This window comes from Pan paniscus, chromosome 15 (assembly GCF_029289425.2).
Source record: "Pan paniscus chromosome 15, NHGRI_mPanPan1-v2.0_pri, whole genome shotgun sequence".
Taxonomy (NCBI): Eukaryota; Metazoa; Chordata; class Mammalia; order Primates; family Hominidae; genus Pan; species Pan paniscus.
In genome coordinates, this window is record NC_073264.2 from 74948430 (window position 1) to 74966263 (window position 17834).

The 17834-nt window shown below is 41.7% G+C and overlaps 1 protein-coding gene across 12 annotated transcripts in view; it reads left to right on the forward strand.

The window, feature by feature from the left end:
- PTGR2 (prostaglandin reductase 2) overlaps positions 1 to 17834 on the forward strand; it is a 40362-nt gene that overhangs the window by 6821 nt on the left and 15707 nt on the right. For 10 of the 12 annotated variants that reach the window (XM_008977885.4, XM_055097848.2, XM_034937807.3 and 7 more), the window contains 3 exons: positions 183 to 266; positions 1903 to 2021; positions 15358 to 15549. In XM_008977885.4, coding sequence (XP_008976133.2) covers positions 230 to 266; positions 1903 to 2021; positions 15358 to 15549 — 348 coding nt within the window. In that variant the 5' untranslated portion in view covers positions 183 to 229. Of the gene's footprint in view, positions 1 to 182; positions 267 to 1902; positions 2022 to 4019; positions 6099 to 15357; positions 15550 to 17834 lie in introns of those variants that run through there. The other 2 variants (XM_034937809.3, XM_057299757.2) reach the window with 1 other exon arrangement.

Here is a 17834-nt window from a genome sequence, read left to right on the forward strand (position 1 = left end):
TAGATTTAGTCTTTCTTCATATATTTGCTTTAGGAGGCAAACTCTGACAGGCGAGTTTATCTTTTTGGATCCTAAATGTGATTTTTCTCCCTCTTCATTGGGAAACACAAATGGACTTCTTTTTTATTTTTAAATTGTTGAATACTTCAAATCTTGTGATTTAAAAATGTTTTTATTTATAGGAGTATTTTATACAGAAATCTTGTGAAACCACTGCCCAACCAGAGCGATGATTGTTCAAAGAGTGGTATTGAATTCTCGACCTGGTATGTATTTGTGATGAATGAACAACTCTGATCTTTGATAAGTATTAATGCAAATGGAGGAATAAAAACTAATGTGATGTTCATGTGGTAAATTAAGGTAGTAAGATATTGACACTAGTAAAGATATTAGAAGAAACTCTTTAAATGATGTAATAATTTTCAAGTGTTAGCTTATCAAGACCATTTTTAAACAGTGTACTAGTTTTTCAAGTGATATCCAGGCATTTGTTGATGAAATAAGGTATTTTGGAGTCATAATGTCTGAAAGGTTACATTACAAATATATGTGGCTTTTGTTTCTTTAGAGTATGTTATTATTGGTCCTTAAAATTTGCTTTTCTTTTTTATGTGAAATGTACTAACATATCAGTGCTGACATGTAAACTGCATCATAAAAACAGATATGGAAAGAACCTGAGAGATTTGGGTCACTGCTGCCCACTTGAGGAAGTCACTTAACTTTTCTGAACTCAATTTTAGTAAAATGAGCAGTTAGATTAAGATCTTTATGTACTATTCCCACCTTATAAATTTAACAATTCTATGAAGAGTAAATTTGCATTAAACATATCTGAATATGAGTACCTTCTAGTGGTAACCTTTCCTTCTTACAAATTTTTCTCATACCTCAAATTTTTCTAATTTCCTACTTCCTATTTTTTCAGACTTTATTATTATTACTTTTATATTCGTTTAAGTTTCTATAATGATGACCTTTCCTTACAAATTTTTCTCATGCCTCAAATTTTTTAATTTTCCACTTTTTCAGACTTTATTATTATTACTTTTGTATTCATTTAAGTTTCTATTTGCTTCTTAAAATAAGGAAGGAAAGTTTAGCCGCGCTCCATCCTGGGTGACAGAGTAAGACCTTGTCTCTAAAAAAAAAAAAGAAATACATACTGAGTCATTTCTATAGTTACAGAAGAATTACAAAACAATATAGATTTACTTGTGCCTGTTTTTTTTTTTTTTTGACACGGAGTCTCGCTCTGTCATGCAGTGGCACAATCTCGGCTCAGTGCAACTTCCACCTCCCGGGTTCAAGCGATTCTTCTGCCTCAGCCTCCCGAGTAGCTGGGACTACAGGCGTGCGCCACCACGCCTGGCTAATTTTTGTATTTTTGGTAGAATCAAGGTTTCACCATGTTGGCCAGGCTGGTCTGAAACTCCTGACCTTGTGATCCACCTGTTTCAGCCTCCCAAAGTCCTGGGGTTACAGGCATGAGCCACCATGCCTGGCCCCTTGTGCCTGTTTTAAAAGGAACTGTTCTGAATCCTAGAGTGACCCTTTAAAGAATAATAAGTATATCCCACCACTATGGGAGGCCAAGGTGGGCAGATCGTGAGGTCAGGAATTCGAGACCAGCCTGGCCAGCATGGTGAAATCCCATCTCTACTAAAAATATTAAAAAGTAGCCGGGCATGGTGGTGCATGCCTGTAATCCCAGCTACTCGGGAGGCTGAGTCAGGAGAATCACTTGAACCCAGGAGGCAGAGGTTGCAGTAAGCCGAGATCGCGCCACTGCATTCCAGCCTGGGTGATAGAGCAAGACTCTGTCTCAAATAATAATAATAATAATAGTATATAGCAAAGTGGCTTTTTTTAACTTTATATTTTTGCATAATATTTTAGGAAAAAATGGTAATCCAGTGGCAGAGAATTTCCGAATGGAAGAAGTCTATTTACCAGATAATATTAATGAAGGACAAGTACAAGTTAGAACTCTTTATCTTTCTGTGGATCCTTACATGGTAAGAATCAGGATGTTGTAACTTGGTGAAAAATAACTTTATTTTATTATTTTTCATGTTGTATCTGAATCTTATTGTGCAGTCCCTTATAGATTGGTAAATATTTGAGCAGTTATATATTGATACCTTTTAATTATAGATTGCCTTTGTTTTTATTCACTAGTGTAATTAAGGAATGTTGTAGAGGGAACAGATAATAGTAGTACATGTATGTGATTCAGGTGCTTTCAAATGTTCAGATTACTTCCCAGTAGTAAATAAAGCTTGAAGATAGTAAAACAGGATTGCAAATTCAGTAAATAAAGCTTGAAGATAGTAAAATAAGACTGCAAATTCTTTCAGATCCACTTTATAAGAGAGGCTATGTATGAGATCTTTATTTATTTCTAGTTGACCTCCTTTTCTTTTCTTTTTCTTTTTTTTAAGCGATGAGGTCTCGCTATGTTGCCCAGGCTGGTCTCAATTTTGCTGGGCTCAGGCAATCCTCTGACTTTGGCCTCCTTGAAGTGCTGGCATTACAGGCATGAGCCACTGTGCTTAGCCCTGTAGTTGATCTCTTTTTGAAAGGAACAGACTCACTTATGCTACTTCTAGATAAATAAGATTTAGTGAAAACGTATACATTGCTGAAGACTGCAGATAAGAAGCCATTAGGCACAGGGTCTTTGGCTCTACGAGCTGGCGTCTTGCTTTACTTCTCCCAGAGGTCATACAGTCTTTTCTTTACTTCTAACTTTTTCCTATGGCCATGACAAGCATAACTCTTTATGTCAATTTACCCCCTGCTATTAAGAGTCTCAGCTGGGCATGGTGGCTCTTGCATGTAATCCTAGCATTTTTGGAGGCCAAGGCAGGATTGCTTGAGCCCAGGAGTTCAAGACCAGCCTGGACAAGAGAGTGAGACCCAGTCTCAACAAAAAATTAAAAATTTAGACAGGTGTGGTGGTGTGTGCCTGTAGTCCTAGCTACTTGAGAGGCTGATGTGGGCAGATCGTTTGAGCCTGGGAGGTTGAGGCTGCATTGAGCCATGATTGCGCCACTGCACTTCCGTTCGGGTGATGGAGTGAGACCCTGTTGCAAAAAAAAAGTCTCAGTGCTTGGAATCAGATTGCTGCAGTAGGGAAATTGGCCCCATGTGTCTGTTTTGTTAACTGTTTCATAGGTTGCTGAAAGACTGTATGAGTTTCCTGTTGCTGTTTTGACATAGTACTATAAACTTAGTGGCTTTTTTTTTTTTGGGATGGAGTCTCACTCTGTTGCCTAGGCTGGAGTGCAGTGGCACTATCTTGGCTTACTGCAACCTCTGCCTCCTGGGTTCAAGTGATTCTCCTGGCTCAGCTTCCCGAGTAGCTGGGATTGCAGGCGTACACCACCACACCCAGCTAATTTTTTGTATTTTTAGTAGAGATGGGGTCTCACCAGACTGGCCAGCCTGGTGTCAAACTGTTCTTTTTTTTTTTGTTATGTAGAGGCTGATTATCTTTTTCATTATTGAAGACATTTTTAAAAAATGAGCAACTTTATTATTTTTATTAACTTTTTTTGTTGTTGTTTGTTTGTTTGTTTTTGAGACAGAGTCTTGCTCTGTCGCCCAGGCTGGAGTGCAGTGGCGCGATCTCGGCTCACTGCAAGCTCCGCCTCCCGGGTTCACGCCATTCTCCTGCCTCAGCCTCCCGAGCAGCCGGGACTACAGGCAACCGCCACCACGACCGGCTAATTTTTTGTATTTTTAGTAGAGATGGGGTTTCACTGTGTTAGCCAGGATGGTCTTGATCTCCTGACCTTGTGATCCACCCGCCTCGGCCTCCCAAAGTGCTGGGATTACAGGCGTGAGCCACTGCGCCTGGCCTATTTTTATCAACATTCTAAATAGTTGAAACAGAAGTATATAAAGTAGGAAGTGAAAGAGTGCCCGTACAAAGGATCGCTTATTGATCTGCTGTCTAGGTAACAGCAATGTACCAATGTTAATGTCCTGCTTTTGATATTATACTGCAGCTATTAAAGACGTCACTACTGCGGCAAGCTGAGTGAAGGACTGTGGACTTCATTTTATTAATTTTTAACTTTTTTGAAATGAGATCTCTATTGCTGAGGCTGAGTGCAGTGGTGTGAATACAGCTCACTGCAGCCTCGACCTCCTGGGCTCAAGCAGTCCTCCCATCTCAGCTTCTCAACTAGCAGGGACCACAGGTATGCACCACCACACCCGGCTAATTTTTTTGTTTTTTGTAGAGATGGGGTCTTGCCATGTTGCCCAGGTTGGTCTTGAACTCCTGGACTCAAGCAATACTCTTATCTTGGCCTCCAAAGTGCTGAGATTTCAGGTGTGAGCCACTACGTCTGTCTCCATATACTTAAAAAATTTAACAGTTTTATTATATTCACACACTATACAATTTACTCACTTAAAGAGTACAACTAAATTATTTTTAGTATATTCACGGAATTCTGCAACTGTCATTACAATCAGTTTTACAACATTTTCATCCCCAGAAGAAACCCTGAACCTATGGTATAATTAGCAATCATTCCCCATTTCCCCTCCTCACCCCACCCTCTGCTGTATACAACCAGTAATCTACTTTTTGTTCCTATAGATTTGCCTATTCTGGCCATTTCATATAAATAAAAACATACAATATGTTATTCTTTTTTGTTGTTTTTAAGAGACAGAGTCTTGCACTATTGCCCAGGCTGGAATGCAGTGGGGCAATCATAGCTCACGGCTGCCTTGACCTTCTGGGCTCAAGCAATCCTCTCACCTCAGCTGAGAGCTCTTGAGTAGCTGAGACCATAGGTGTGTGCCACCATGCCCAGCTAATTAAAATTTTTTTAAAAAACATTTTAAAATTGTTTATTTATGAATCATTGCAAAGAATAAACTTATTTATTTATTTATTTAGAGATGAGTTCTGTTTTATCTTTTGTCATTTATACTCTCATACTTTCAGGCTCTCTCTTTTTTTTTTTTTTGGCAGACAGTTTCACTCTATCCCCCAGGCTGGAGTGCAGGGGCTCAATCTCAGCTCACTGCAACCTCCACCTCCTGGATTCAAGAGATTCTCATGCCTCAACCTCCTGAGTAGCTGGGATTAACAGGCGTGCACCACCACACCCAGCTAATTTTTGTATTTTTAGTAGAGATGGGGTTTCACCATGTTGGCCAGGCTGGTCTCAAGCTCCTGACCTCAGGTGATCCACCCGCAGCAGCCTCTCAAAGTGCTAGGATTACAGGTGTGAGCCATCACACCTGGCCGACTCATATCTAAGAAGGCTTTTCCCCACCCAAGGTCACCTCTTGCTATGAGACAGCCCAAGCTGGTCTTGAATTCCAAGGATCCTCCTGCCTCAGCCTCCTGAGTAGCTGGGGTTATAGGTGGGAGCTACTGTGCCTGGCATAATATATGACCTTTTGTGTCTGGCTTCTTTCATTTAGTATGTGTTTACAAGGCTCATCATGTTGTAGTTTATACTTCTTTTTATTGCTGAATAATGTTACATTGTATGGATACAGTATCTTATCTGTTCATCAGATGATGGACATGTGGGTTGTTTACACAACTTGGCTATTAGCAATACTTCTGCTATGAACATTTGTGTATATGTTTTTGTGTGGACTGTGTTTTTGTTTCTCTTGGGTATATACATAAGAGTAAAATTACTAGGTCATACAGTAAGTATATGTTTAACCTTTTGAGGAACTACCAAACTATTTTCCAAAGTGGCTTTACCATTTTCCAATCCCACCATCAGTGTATGAAGGTTCCAGTTTTCCACATCCTCACTAACACTTGTTATTATCTGTCTTTTTGGTTATAGCCATTCTAGTTGGTGTAAAGTGATATCTCCTTGTGGTTTTCTTTTGTATTTCCTTATGGCTAATAATGTTGAGCATGTTTTTAATGTGCTTATTGGTCATTTGCATGTCTTTTTTGGAGACATGTCTATTCAGATCTCTTGTGCATTTTAAAAGTTGGATTATCTGTGTTTTTATTACTGAGTTGAAGAGTTGTTTATATATTCTTGATATAAGCTTCTTGTTGGATGTATGATCTATAAATATTTTCTTCTATGCTGTAGGTTGTCTTTTTATTCTCTTGATAGTATCCATTGAAGCACAAAAGTTTTTAATTTTGATAAAGTCCAATTTATCTCTTTTTTTGTTTGTCACGTATACTTTCAATACTTTCAGACTCATATCTAAGAAGGCTTTGCCTCACTTAAGGTCATGAAGATTTAGTCGTATATTTTCTGCTAAGAGTTTTATAGTTTTGCTCTAACATTTAAGTCAGTAACACATTTTGGGTTAAACTCTGTGTATGCGTATGAGGAAGGGGTCTGTATTAATCAAGATTCTTTAGAGAGACAGAAACACAAACACACACATAGGCATGCACCCACAGACATGCACACACATATATATGAGAGGGGACTTATAAGAGGAATTGGCTCACAAGATTATGGAAGCTGAGAGTTCCCATGATAGGCTGTCTACAAACTGGAGAACCAGAGAAGCTGGTAGCATGGCTCAGTCCAAGCTAGAAGGCCCGACAACCAAGGAAGCCATTGGTATACTTGTCAGTCCCAAGGCCTGAGAGCCCAGGAAGCCATGGGTGCAGTCTCAGAGTACAAAGGCTGAAGAATCTGGAGTTCTTATGTCAGAGGGCAGGAGAAGAAGGGTGTCCTGCTTTGCAGGAGAGAGAGAGAATTTGTCCTTCACCTGCTTTTTTGTTCCATCTGGGCTCCTTGTTGAATGGATGGTGCCCACCCACATTGAGGGCAGATCTTCACCACATAGTCCACAGACTCACATGCTAGTTACCTCTGAAAACACCCTCAAGGACATATCCAGAAACAATGCTTCACAAGCCATCTAGGCATCCCTCTATCCAGTCAAGTTGACACCTAAAATTATCCATCACAGGGCCCAACTCATTCTTTTTTACAATCTCAAACTCCCTGGGCTCAAGTGATTCTCCTGTCTCAGACTCCCAAGTAACTGGGATGATAAGTGCAAGCCACCACACCTGACCTAACTTCACTCTTTTGCAAGTGAATATACAGTCGTGTCAGCACTTTTTTTTTTTTAAGAGAGACCAGAAATATTTGACCACGAAGGGACATGAACCAGCACTGTTTGTTGAAAAGATAATTCTTTCCTCATTGGTTTGTCTTAGTACTCTTGTTGAAAACCAACTGACCATAAATATGAGGGTTTATTTCTGGACTTTCAACTCTATTCTATCAATCTGTATATCTGTCATGCTAGTACCTCACTCTCTTAATTACTGTAGCTTTGTAATAAGTTTTGAAATGAGCAAGTGTGAGTCTTCCAATCTGTTTTTCTGTTTTTTTTTTTGAGATGGAGTCTTGCTCTGTCGCCAGTCTGGAGTGCAGTGGCGCTATCTTGGCTCACTGCAACCTCCACTTCCCGGGTTCAAGTGATTCCCCTGCCTCAGCCTCCTGAGTAGCTGGGACTACAGGCACCCACCACCACACCTGGCTAATATTTTGTATTTTTAGCAGAGACGGGGTTTCACCATATTGGCCAGGTGGGTCTTGAACTCCTGACCTTCAGGTGATCCACCCACCTCGGCCTCCGAAAGTGCTGGGATTACAGGCATGAGCTACTATGCCTGAACAATTTTTTGTATTTTAGTAGAGACAGGGTTTCACCATGTTGGCCAGGATGGTCTTGATCTCCTAACCTCGTGATCTGCCCGCCTCAGCCTCCCAAAGTGCTGGGATTACAGGTGTGAGCCACCCCACCTGGCCTGTTTTTCTTTTTTAAGATTGTTTTGGCTCTTCTGGGTCCCGTGAATTTTCATATGAACTTTAGAACCAGCTTGTCAGTTTCTGCACAGAAGATTTTGATAGGGATTTTGATAGGGATTGCTTTGAGTCTGTAGATCAATTTGGGGAGTATTGTCTTCTGTGATGGTTCATTTTATGTGTCCACTTAACTAGGCCATGGGATGTCTAAATAGCTGGTTGAACGTTATTTCTGGGTGTGTCTGCAAGGGTGTTTCTAGAAGAGATTAGCTTTTGGATTGGTGGACTGAATAAAGCAGATGTCCTTCTCTAATGTGGGTGGGCATCATCCAGTCCATTGAGGGCCTAAGGAGAACAAAATGTAGAAGAAGGTTGCTGGGTGCGGTGTCTCACACCTGTAATCCCAGCACTTTGGGAGGCTGAGGCGGGCAGATCACCTGAGGTCAGACGTTCAGGACCAGCCTGGCCAACGTGGTGAAACCCCGTCTCTACTAAGAATACAAAAATTAGCCGGGTGTGGTGGCAGGCACCTGTAATCCCAGCTACTCAGGAAGCTGAGGCAAGAGAATTGTTTGAACCCGGGAGGCGGAGATTGCAGTAAGCCAAGATCGCGGCATTGCACTCCAGCCTGTGTGACAGAGCAAGACTCTGTCTCAAAAGAAAAAAAAAAAAAAAGAAGAAGAAGGTTGAACTAACTCTGACTGCTTAAGCTGGAGCATCATTCTTCTCCTGTCCTCGGAGTTCCTGGTTCTCAGGCCTTCAGATCTGGACTAGAATCTCTACTGCCAGCTTACCTGCTCTCATTCACTGGAACCACACTGCTGGCTTTTCTGAGTCTTCAGCTTGCAGATGGCAGATAATGGGACTTCTCAGCCTCTCTAACTGCATGAGCCAATACCTTATAATAAATCTCTTCATAGATATGTATGTATCCTGTTGGTTCTGTTTCTCTGGAGAATTCTGATGAAAACAATATCCTAATACACTGATCCATGAATGCATGATGTCTTTCTACTTATTTGGGTGTTCATTAATTTCTTTCTGTCTTTAAAAAAAAAAAAGATTTTAGGGGAGGAAAAATGATGGAACAACTAGGATTATAATATAAATTGAATTAATGATTTTCACTTCGAACACTCCCAACTTCAAAGCAAAAACAAAAACCAAAAAACCTCTTTTTCCTCCAGGGAAGTAAATATTTTGTCTACTTACTCATTTCATGCTAGAAAGCACAGTCTTGAGAATTTTGCCTCTACCAGGTCCTGTGGATCCCACCTCCTAAATACCTCTCAATTCAGTCCATGTCTTAGTAATTCCAGGGAAGTCTACCTAGTCTGAATCACCATTGTTTCTTTCCTAATGGGGTAGATACCCTTGCATACACACTTTTCCCCTTTAAGCCATTTTTCACACTGCAGCCAGAGTGCCAGAGTGATTCTTTTTATAACAGCAACTAATTGTGTCACCTTGCTTAAAGTGGTTTAATGGCTTCCCATTAGTTTTGGAATTGAGACCAATCAGCCTTGACATGGTCTAAGAAGCTACATAACCTGGGCCAGGCGCGGTGGCTCACGCTTGTAATCCCAGCACTTTGGGAGGCCGAAGTGGGTGGATAACCTGAGGTCAGGAGTTTGACACCAGCCTGGCCAACATAGTGAAACCCCGTCTCTACTAAAAATACAAAAAAATTAGCCAGGCGTGGTGGCACATGCCTGTAGTCCCAGCTACTTGGGAGGCTGAGGCAGGAAAATCACTTGAGCCCGGGAGGCCGAGGTTGCAGTGAGCCGAGATCACACCACTGCACTCCAGCCTGGGCAACAGAGCAAGACTCTGTCTCAAAAAAAAAAAGAAGCTACATAACCTGACTCCTTTACCTGTCCAGGCTCAGAGAAGCCTGCCAATTACCCTCACACTGTTGCCTCAGTGGATGTCTGTCTTTTGTAACACATCAGTGCCCCCTTCTGCTTAATCTTTGTATGAATTGTGTTTTTAATTTAGTGTATTTTAGGATGTTTTGACATCTTAGGGGGCTTGTGAATCCTAGAGTAACTGTCCCTAGCGGGATTTGCTTATTTTTAGAGATAACAACTTGCATTTGAGTCTTGCCATTCATATACAAACCAACCAGTTCAAAGCCCATATCCCTAAACTCCTCCTCTATCTAACTCACACTCCCCTGCCTTAAATCACCTCAGGGCCAGATGCTGCACAACTTAAGAACCACCCCTGTATATCAGAGCCCTCTGACATTATTAAAGCTGTCATGTAATATACTCAAGGTTACCTACCCTGCCTTGCCCGTTCTTTCCTGTGGAAACCAAAGATACTTCTTCCTTAAAAAAAAAAAAGAAGACTCTGGGCCATGCTCTTCCTTGCTCCTTTGCCCTCTTGACCAACTCTTGTGCTTCCCCATGCGACCCTTCTTGGCATATTGTGCCCTCCCCTCTTGGCAACTGTAAGAAATTCTTCTTTCAAGGCAGTTGTCTTCGTATCTATCATTTTACCATACCTGGTTAAAACAGAGTCCCAGGTACATATTAAAGCAAGCCTTCATACATGTTGGCCCTCTATCTAAAAGCCTCTTCCCACTCCTTTCCCTTTACCTGGTAATCCCTGTTATTCCCTAGATGCCTGCTTTAAAGAGATTTCCTTTGGTAAATCACCCTGAACCCTCAGACTAGTCCAGACCTCTCTTTGATATTTTCCTCGACATTCAGCATTTATCCCAATTGAAAGTAATAATTACATTTGTGTAGTTATTAGATTATCTGTCTTCCTTAGTAAAAAGTAAGCTTATGGGCTGGGTGCCATGGCTCATACTTATAATCCCAGCACATTGGGAGGCTGAGGCAGGAGGATCACTTGACCCCAGGAGTTTGAAACCATCCTGGGCAACACAGAAAGATGCCATCAATACCAAAAAAAGGAAATTAGGTGAGTGTTAAGGTGCACCAGCCACTCTGGAGGCTGAGGTGGGAGGATCACTTGAGCCCGGGAGGTGGGAGGATCACTTGAGCCCGGGAAGTGAGAGGATCACTTGAGCCCAGGAGGTCGAAGCTGTAGTGAGCTGTGATCATGCCACTGCACTCCAGCCTGGGCAACAGAGTGAGACCGTGCCTCAAAAAAAAAAAAAAAAAAGTTTATGAAAACAAAGTTCGTATTTATCACTGTATCTCCAGTGACTAGCATAATGTTTATTAAATGTTAATTGCATAAAGGAAGGAAGAAAAATCACTTTGGGATACTTTCACTAGACATTGTCTATGCATCATTCCTTTAAAAAAAATAATCAGGCTGGGCGAGGTGGCTCATGCTGGTAATCCCAGCATTTTGGGAGGCTGAGGCGGGCGGATCACTTGAGGTCAGGAGTTTGAGACCAGCCTGGCCAACATGGTGAAACACCGTCTCTACGAAAACTACAAAAATTAGCCAGGCGTGGTGGCATGTGCCTGTTATCTCAGCTACTCAGGACGCTGAGGCAGGAGAATCGCTTGAGCCGGGGAGGCGGAGGTTGCATTGAGCTGAGATTGTGCCATTCCACTGCACTCCAGCCTGAGTGACAGAGAGAGACTCCGTCTCAGAGAGAAAAAAAAAAAAGAATCAGCTGGGCATGGTGGCTTGGGCCTATAATTCCAGCTACTTGGGAGACTTGAGGTGGGAGGATGGCTTGAAGCCATGAGTTCAAGTCCAGCTTGGGCAGCAACGCAAGACCCCAACTCTAAAAAATAGAAAAATCTTAAGCAACCTTTTTTTTTTTTTTTTTTGAGATAGAGTCTTGCTCTGTGCAGTGGCACAATCTCGGCTCACTGCCACCTCTGCCTCCTGGGTTCAAGTGATTCTCCTGCCTCAGCCTTCTGAGTAGCTGGGATTACAGGCGTGCGCCACCACGCCCAGCTAATTTTTATATTTTTAGTAGAGACAGGGTTTTGCCATGTTGGCCAGGCTGGTCTCAAACTCCTGACCTCAGGTGATCTGCCCGCCTTGGCCTCCCAGAGTGCTGGGATTACAGACATGAGCCACCACACCAGACCTCTTAAGCAGCTTTAAAAGGGAAAAGGGAGTCTAACAAACATTAAATAATTGAGATTTTATATCATTCCAAATTCACAACTAAAATTAATCATTATGTGTACACAGTATTTTACATGATTATCCTTAATGTGCATATACAACTTGGCTTTCATATTCTTTTTATTCTTTTTAAAATTTTTATTTTCATTTGATAGAGAGGAGTGTCTTACTATGTTGGCCAGTCTGGTCTCAAAGTCCTGGCCTCAAGGGATCCTCCTGCCTCAGCCTCCCAAAGTGGTGGGTTTATAGATGTGCTTTCATAGTCTTTAAGTGACTTTATATGGAAAAACTAGTTCAAATATTATTATTTTAGTGGTTAATAACATTCTGTTCTGTTGACATCATTTGTTTAGCAATAGGGAATTACTTGTGTGATATCGTGATTTATAATAGGAAATATTTGGTCTTCTTGCTCTTTGCTGGCACACAATTCCTAAAGCCCTTGGAATCTCCAAGGTGTCTTTTTGTATTCTAATGAGATGACAAGTGGTTGGGAGCTCCTGGATAGCCTCAGGATGGGGGCTGGTTACCAAGGCAACCAACCATATGATCAGAGGGTTGGAACTTTTATTCCTACCACCTTACCTCCAGGTAGGGGACAGCAGGTGAAGGTTGAGTTTATCACCAATGGCCAGTGGTTTAATCAATCATGTCTATATAATGACGCCTTCATCAAAACCCAAAAGGACCTGATTGAGGAGTTTCCAAATAGCTGAACACATGGTGATTCCTGTAGGGTGGTGCACCTGGAGAGGGTGTGGAAACTCCACGCCTTTTCCCATATAACTTACCCCATGCATCTCTTCTATTTGGCTGTTCATCTTTTTTTTTTTTTTTTAGTTTTTGTTCTTTTTTTGTCTTTTTAAAAAATTTTTATTATTTTTATTTGGCTATTCATCTATATCCTTTGTAATATCCTTTATAATAAACAGTAAATGTAAGTAAAGTATTTCTCTGACTTCTGTGAGGTGCTCTAGCAAATTAAACCAAAGGAGAGGGTAGAGTGGGGACCCTGATTTATAGCCAGTTTGTCAGAAGCACAGACCATAACCTAGGGCTTGAGATTGGCATCTGAAGTAGGTGCAGTCTTGTGGGACTGAGCCTTTAATCTGTGGGACCTGACACTATATCCAGGTAGATAGTGTCACAGTTGAACTGAATGGAATTAGGGGACACCCAGTTGATGTCCTCTGCAGAATTGCTTGGTTGGTGTATGGGGAAATACCCCTCCACATCTGTTTTTAGAAGTGTTGAGTGGTGAGTGAAAGGAGGAAAAAGTAGATTTTTTTTCTATAGCTCAGAGAGCTTATTTCCATTTTTCCTACTAGCTGTGTTTAAGTGCCCTTGGTCTGGCCAGTGTCTATGGCTGCACTTGCTTTTAAGGAATACGTGGGAGGTGGCACACAAGCAGAAGCAAATGTATTCTTACAGAAGCTTCTGCATCAGTTCTCTGTTTCGTCTTTTACCCGTTTTACCTGGGTACACCGAACCACATGGGACCCCTTAATCAGGTGTCCTTCCATGTTTTCCATTTCCTGGTCCGTGCTGTGGTCCTCTACATTTTGGATTTCATGATAGAGGCAAGAGTGAGCCACAGAGGAAGAGAGCCTTGACTGCTACCAAGAGAAGTTGTTAGCCTTCCTCTTGAGATAGGGTGCGGTCCTATTGTGACATTCTGTCTTTGAGGGGTGAAGAGAGCACTTATCTGAGGTTAGGGGGCATGAAATAGGGAGCGTACTTGGTCTGAAGTTGGGATGAGCAACTGTATAAAAATTACTTCACTTCTTTTTGGGTTATTTCCACTGGGGAGACAGAATTGCTAGCCCAAAAGAAATCAAGTTTTATGGTGTATATGTTGCTAGTTTGTTTTCCATAAAAAATAATTTTATAATATCAGCAACATGTGAGTGTAACCTAATTGGCCACAATCCTTTGAAACCATCAAAACACTATTTTGTATTATTTTTTGCTAGTATAATGTGTATAATATTACTTCAATTTCCTTAAGTAATTCTTTTAAATTTTTAGCTTTATTCACTAGCATACATTTCATGCATTTAAATGTACAATTCAGTGAATTTTGGAATACTCACAGAGCTTTGCAACTGTCACCTCAGTTTTTTAATTTTTTATTTAAAAACAAATTTATTGACAAATAAAAATTGTTGCCAGGCATGGTGGCTCACGCCTGTAATCCCAGCAGTTTGGGAGGCCAAGGCCAGCGGATCAACGAGGTCAGGAGTTCGAGACCAGCCTGGCCAATATGGCGAAACTCCGTCTCTACTAAAAATACAAAAATTAGCCAGGTGTGGTGGTGCGTGCCTGTAGTCCCAGCTATGCGGGAGGCTGAGGCAGAAGAATCGCTTGAACCCAGGAAGTGGAGGTTGCACTGAGCCCAGATCATACCACTACACTCCAGCCTGGGTGACAGACTCCATCTCAAAAAAAAAAAAAAAATTTTTAATGGTGTACAACATGATGTTTTGAAATGTTTACAGGCCAGGCGTGGTGGCTCATGCCAGTAATCCCAGCACTTTGAGAGGCTGCGGGCGGTACACCTGAGGTTGGGAGTTCGAGACCAGCCTGACCAACATGGAGAAACCACATCTCTACTAAAAATACAAAAGTAGCCAGTCATGGTGGCACATGCCTCTAATCCCAGCTACTCGGGAGGCTGAGGCAGGAGAATCGCTTGAACCCAGGAGGCAGAGGTTGCAGTGAGCCTAGATCGCGTCATTGTACTCCAGCCTGGGCAAAGAGAGCGAAACTCCATGTCAAAAAAAAGAAAAAGAAAAAAGAAATATGTTTATATTGTGCAGTGGCTATATCATGCTAACATGCTAATTAACATGGATTATATCACATACTTATTGTTTGTGGTGAGAACACTTAGAATCTACCCTCATGGCAAGTTTCTTTTTTTCTTTTCTTTTCTTTTTTTTTTTGAGACGGAGTTTCGCTCTTGTTGCCCAGGCTGGATGGAGTACAGTGGTGCAATCTTGGCTCACTGCAACCTCCACCTCCCGAGTTCAAGTGATTCTTCTGCCTCAGCCTCCTGAGTAGCTGGGATTACAGGCACCCGCCATCATGCCTGGCTAATTTTTGTATTTTTGTAGAGATGAGGTTTCACCATGTTGGCCAGGCTGTTCTTGAACTCCTGACCTCAAGTGATCTGCCTGCCTCAGCCTCACAAAGTGCTAGGATTATAGGCCTGAGCCACCGTTCCCAGCCAGTGACAATTTTCAAGTATACAATACATTGTTAGCCACTGTTCCCAGCCAGTGGCAATTTTCAAGCATATAATACATTGTTATTAACTATAGTCACTATGTTGTTTCAGGTCTTATGTTTAAGTCTTGAATGTATTTTGAGTTGATTTTTGTGTATTGTATGCAATATATTACTCATTATATACTTTTAGTCATTGGGTAAATTAGTAGAGTGGTTTGACATTATTGGATAAAATTATCTTAATGTTTTCTTTTTTCAGCGTTGTAGAATGAATGAAGACACTGGCACTGATTATATAACACCTTGGCAGCTATCTCAAGTCGTTGATGGTGGAGGTATTGGAATTATAGAAGAAAGCAAACACACAAATTTGACTAAAGGCGATTTTGTGACTTCTTTCTATTGGCCCTGGCAAACCAAGGTTATTCTGGATGGAAATAGCCTTGAAAAGGTGATATATATATGAACGTATCTGATTTTTTTTCCCCGTATAATTCTTACTTTGTGCATTTGATATTCAGTTGTGTTTGTAATCAGGGAAAAATAAAAGCATATATTTTCTTTTAGCTAGCTGCCAAAATGTGGAAAGCCTTTGTTCCTTTTCCACTGTTAGCTGTGTAGGGAAGTTTAAATTGCCCTTCTGAAGGTTTGATAATTGAGCCTGCTAAAATAAACTGACAATAAACAGATTAACAGGAGAAAAACCATTTTAATTCATGTATGTGCACTGGAGCCTCACAGAAGAATAGGAGACTCAAAGGAGGGACCAGATGGTTGAAGGTTTTTTTTGTTTGTTTCTTTGCTTGTTTGTTTGTTTTAGAGATGGGTTGTCACTGTGTTGCCCCGGCTGGTCTCAAACTCCTAGGCTCAAGCAATTCTCCCACCTCAGCCTCCCAAAGTGCTGAGATTACAGGTGTGAGCTTGAAGTTTTTATAGCTAAAGGAATAGGGCTTGAGGCTTTTGGGGGAAATGGCAACAAAAAGGGAAAGGGGAGGGATTGCATGGTAAACAAAGGTTATCTTATTGTAGATAAAGTCTCTCAGGTAATAAAAGTTGTTTCAGAGCAGCTGCCAAAAGAATAGGTAATAGCCTGACTGGGTCTGCTAATGACTTTATTTATTTAGAGACGGCGTCTCACTCTGTCACCCAGGCTGGAGTGATCTTGGCTCACTGCAACCTCTGCCTCCTGGGTTCAAGTGATCTTCCCACCTCAGTCTCCCGAGTAGCTGGGATTACAGGTGTGCACCACCACGCCCAGCTAATTTTTTGTATTTTTAGTAGAGATGGGGTTTTGCCATGTTGGCCAGGCTGTTCTCAAACTCCTGACCTCAAGTGATCTGTCTGCCTTGGTCTCCCAAAGTGCTGGGATTACAGGCGTGAGTCACTGCACCCAGCCATTTTTATTAAACTTGTTGTAGAAACAAGAGTCTCACCATGTTGCCCAGGCTGGTCTTGAACTCCTGGCCTCAACCGATCCTCCCGCCTCAGCCCCACAAAGTGCTGGGATTACAGGTGTGAACCACTGTGCCCAGCCTTAATGGTACATTTTAAGCATTAGTAATGAGAACTGTTGGAGTTTGAGTTGATTTTTTTTTTTTTTCAAGACAGAGTCTTGCTCTGTTGCCCAGGCTGGAGCGCAGTGGCGCGATCTCGGCTCACTTCAACCTCTGCCACCTGGGTTCAAGCGATTCTCCTGCCTCAGCCACCTGGGTAGCTGGGATTACAGGCGCCTACCACCATGGCTGGCTAATTTTTGTATTTTTAGTAGAGATGGGATTTCAGCATCTTGGCCAGGGTGGTGTTGAACGCCTGACCTCATGATCCACCCGCCTTGGCCTCCCAAAGTGCTGGGATTACAGGCATGAGCCACTGTACCCGGCCTGAGTTGATATTTATAGGTACATGTTTATGTTGGAATTGCTCAGAGACTTAAAGATCTTCCATTGTTGCCAAGTATTTTTCTGTTAAGCATTTCCTTTTTTTTTTTTTTTTTTTCCATACTTGGGGCATTAACAAGAAAGAATATTTTGTCTCTTACATGGGAATTTTTTAAAAAGTTTCTTTTTTTTTTTTTTTTTTTGAGATGGAGTCTTGCTTTGTCGCCCAGGCTGGAGTGCGGTGGCACAATCTTGGCTCACTGTAACCTCCACCTCCCAGGTTCAAACAATTCTCTGCCTCAGCCTCCTGAGTAGCTGGGTTTTGGGCACCCACCACCACACCTGGCTAATTTTTTGTATTTTTAGTAGAGACGGGGTTTCACCATTTTGGCCAGGCTGGTCTTGAACTCCTGACCACATGATCCACCCACCTCAGCCTCCTTAAGTACTGGGATTACAGGCGTGAGCCACCGCACCCGGCCTTAAAGTTTCTTTAATATAAAGAGAAGTAATACCGTTTTTTACTCTTTACAAATAAAGTATAGAATTTTAGCAAGACTGATGAATGGTTTACTCTTCTATAAACCATATTGGGTTATTTATTATACTGATGGACTGCCATAACAGAATACTACAGGCTGGGTGGTTTAAACAACAGAAATTTATTTTCTCACAGTTCTGGAAGCTAGAAGTCCAAGATCAGAGTTCTGGAAAATTTGGTTTCTGGTGAGGCCCCTCCTCCTGGATTGCAGATGGCCGCCTTCTTGCTGTGTCCTCAGGCAGTCTTTCCTCTGTAGGTGTGCAGAGAGATAGATCTTGTTTCTTCTTCTTCTAAGGACATAAGTCCCTTTTTTTTTTT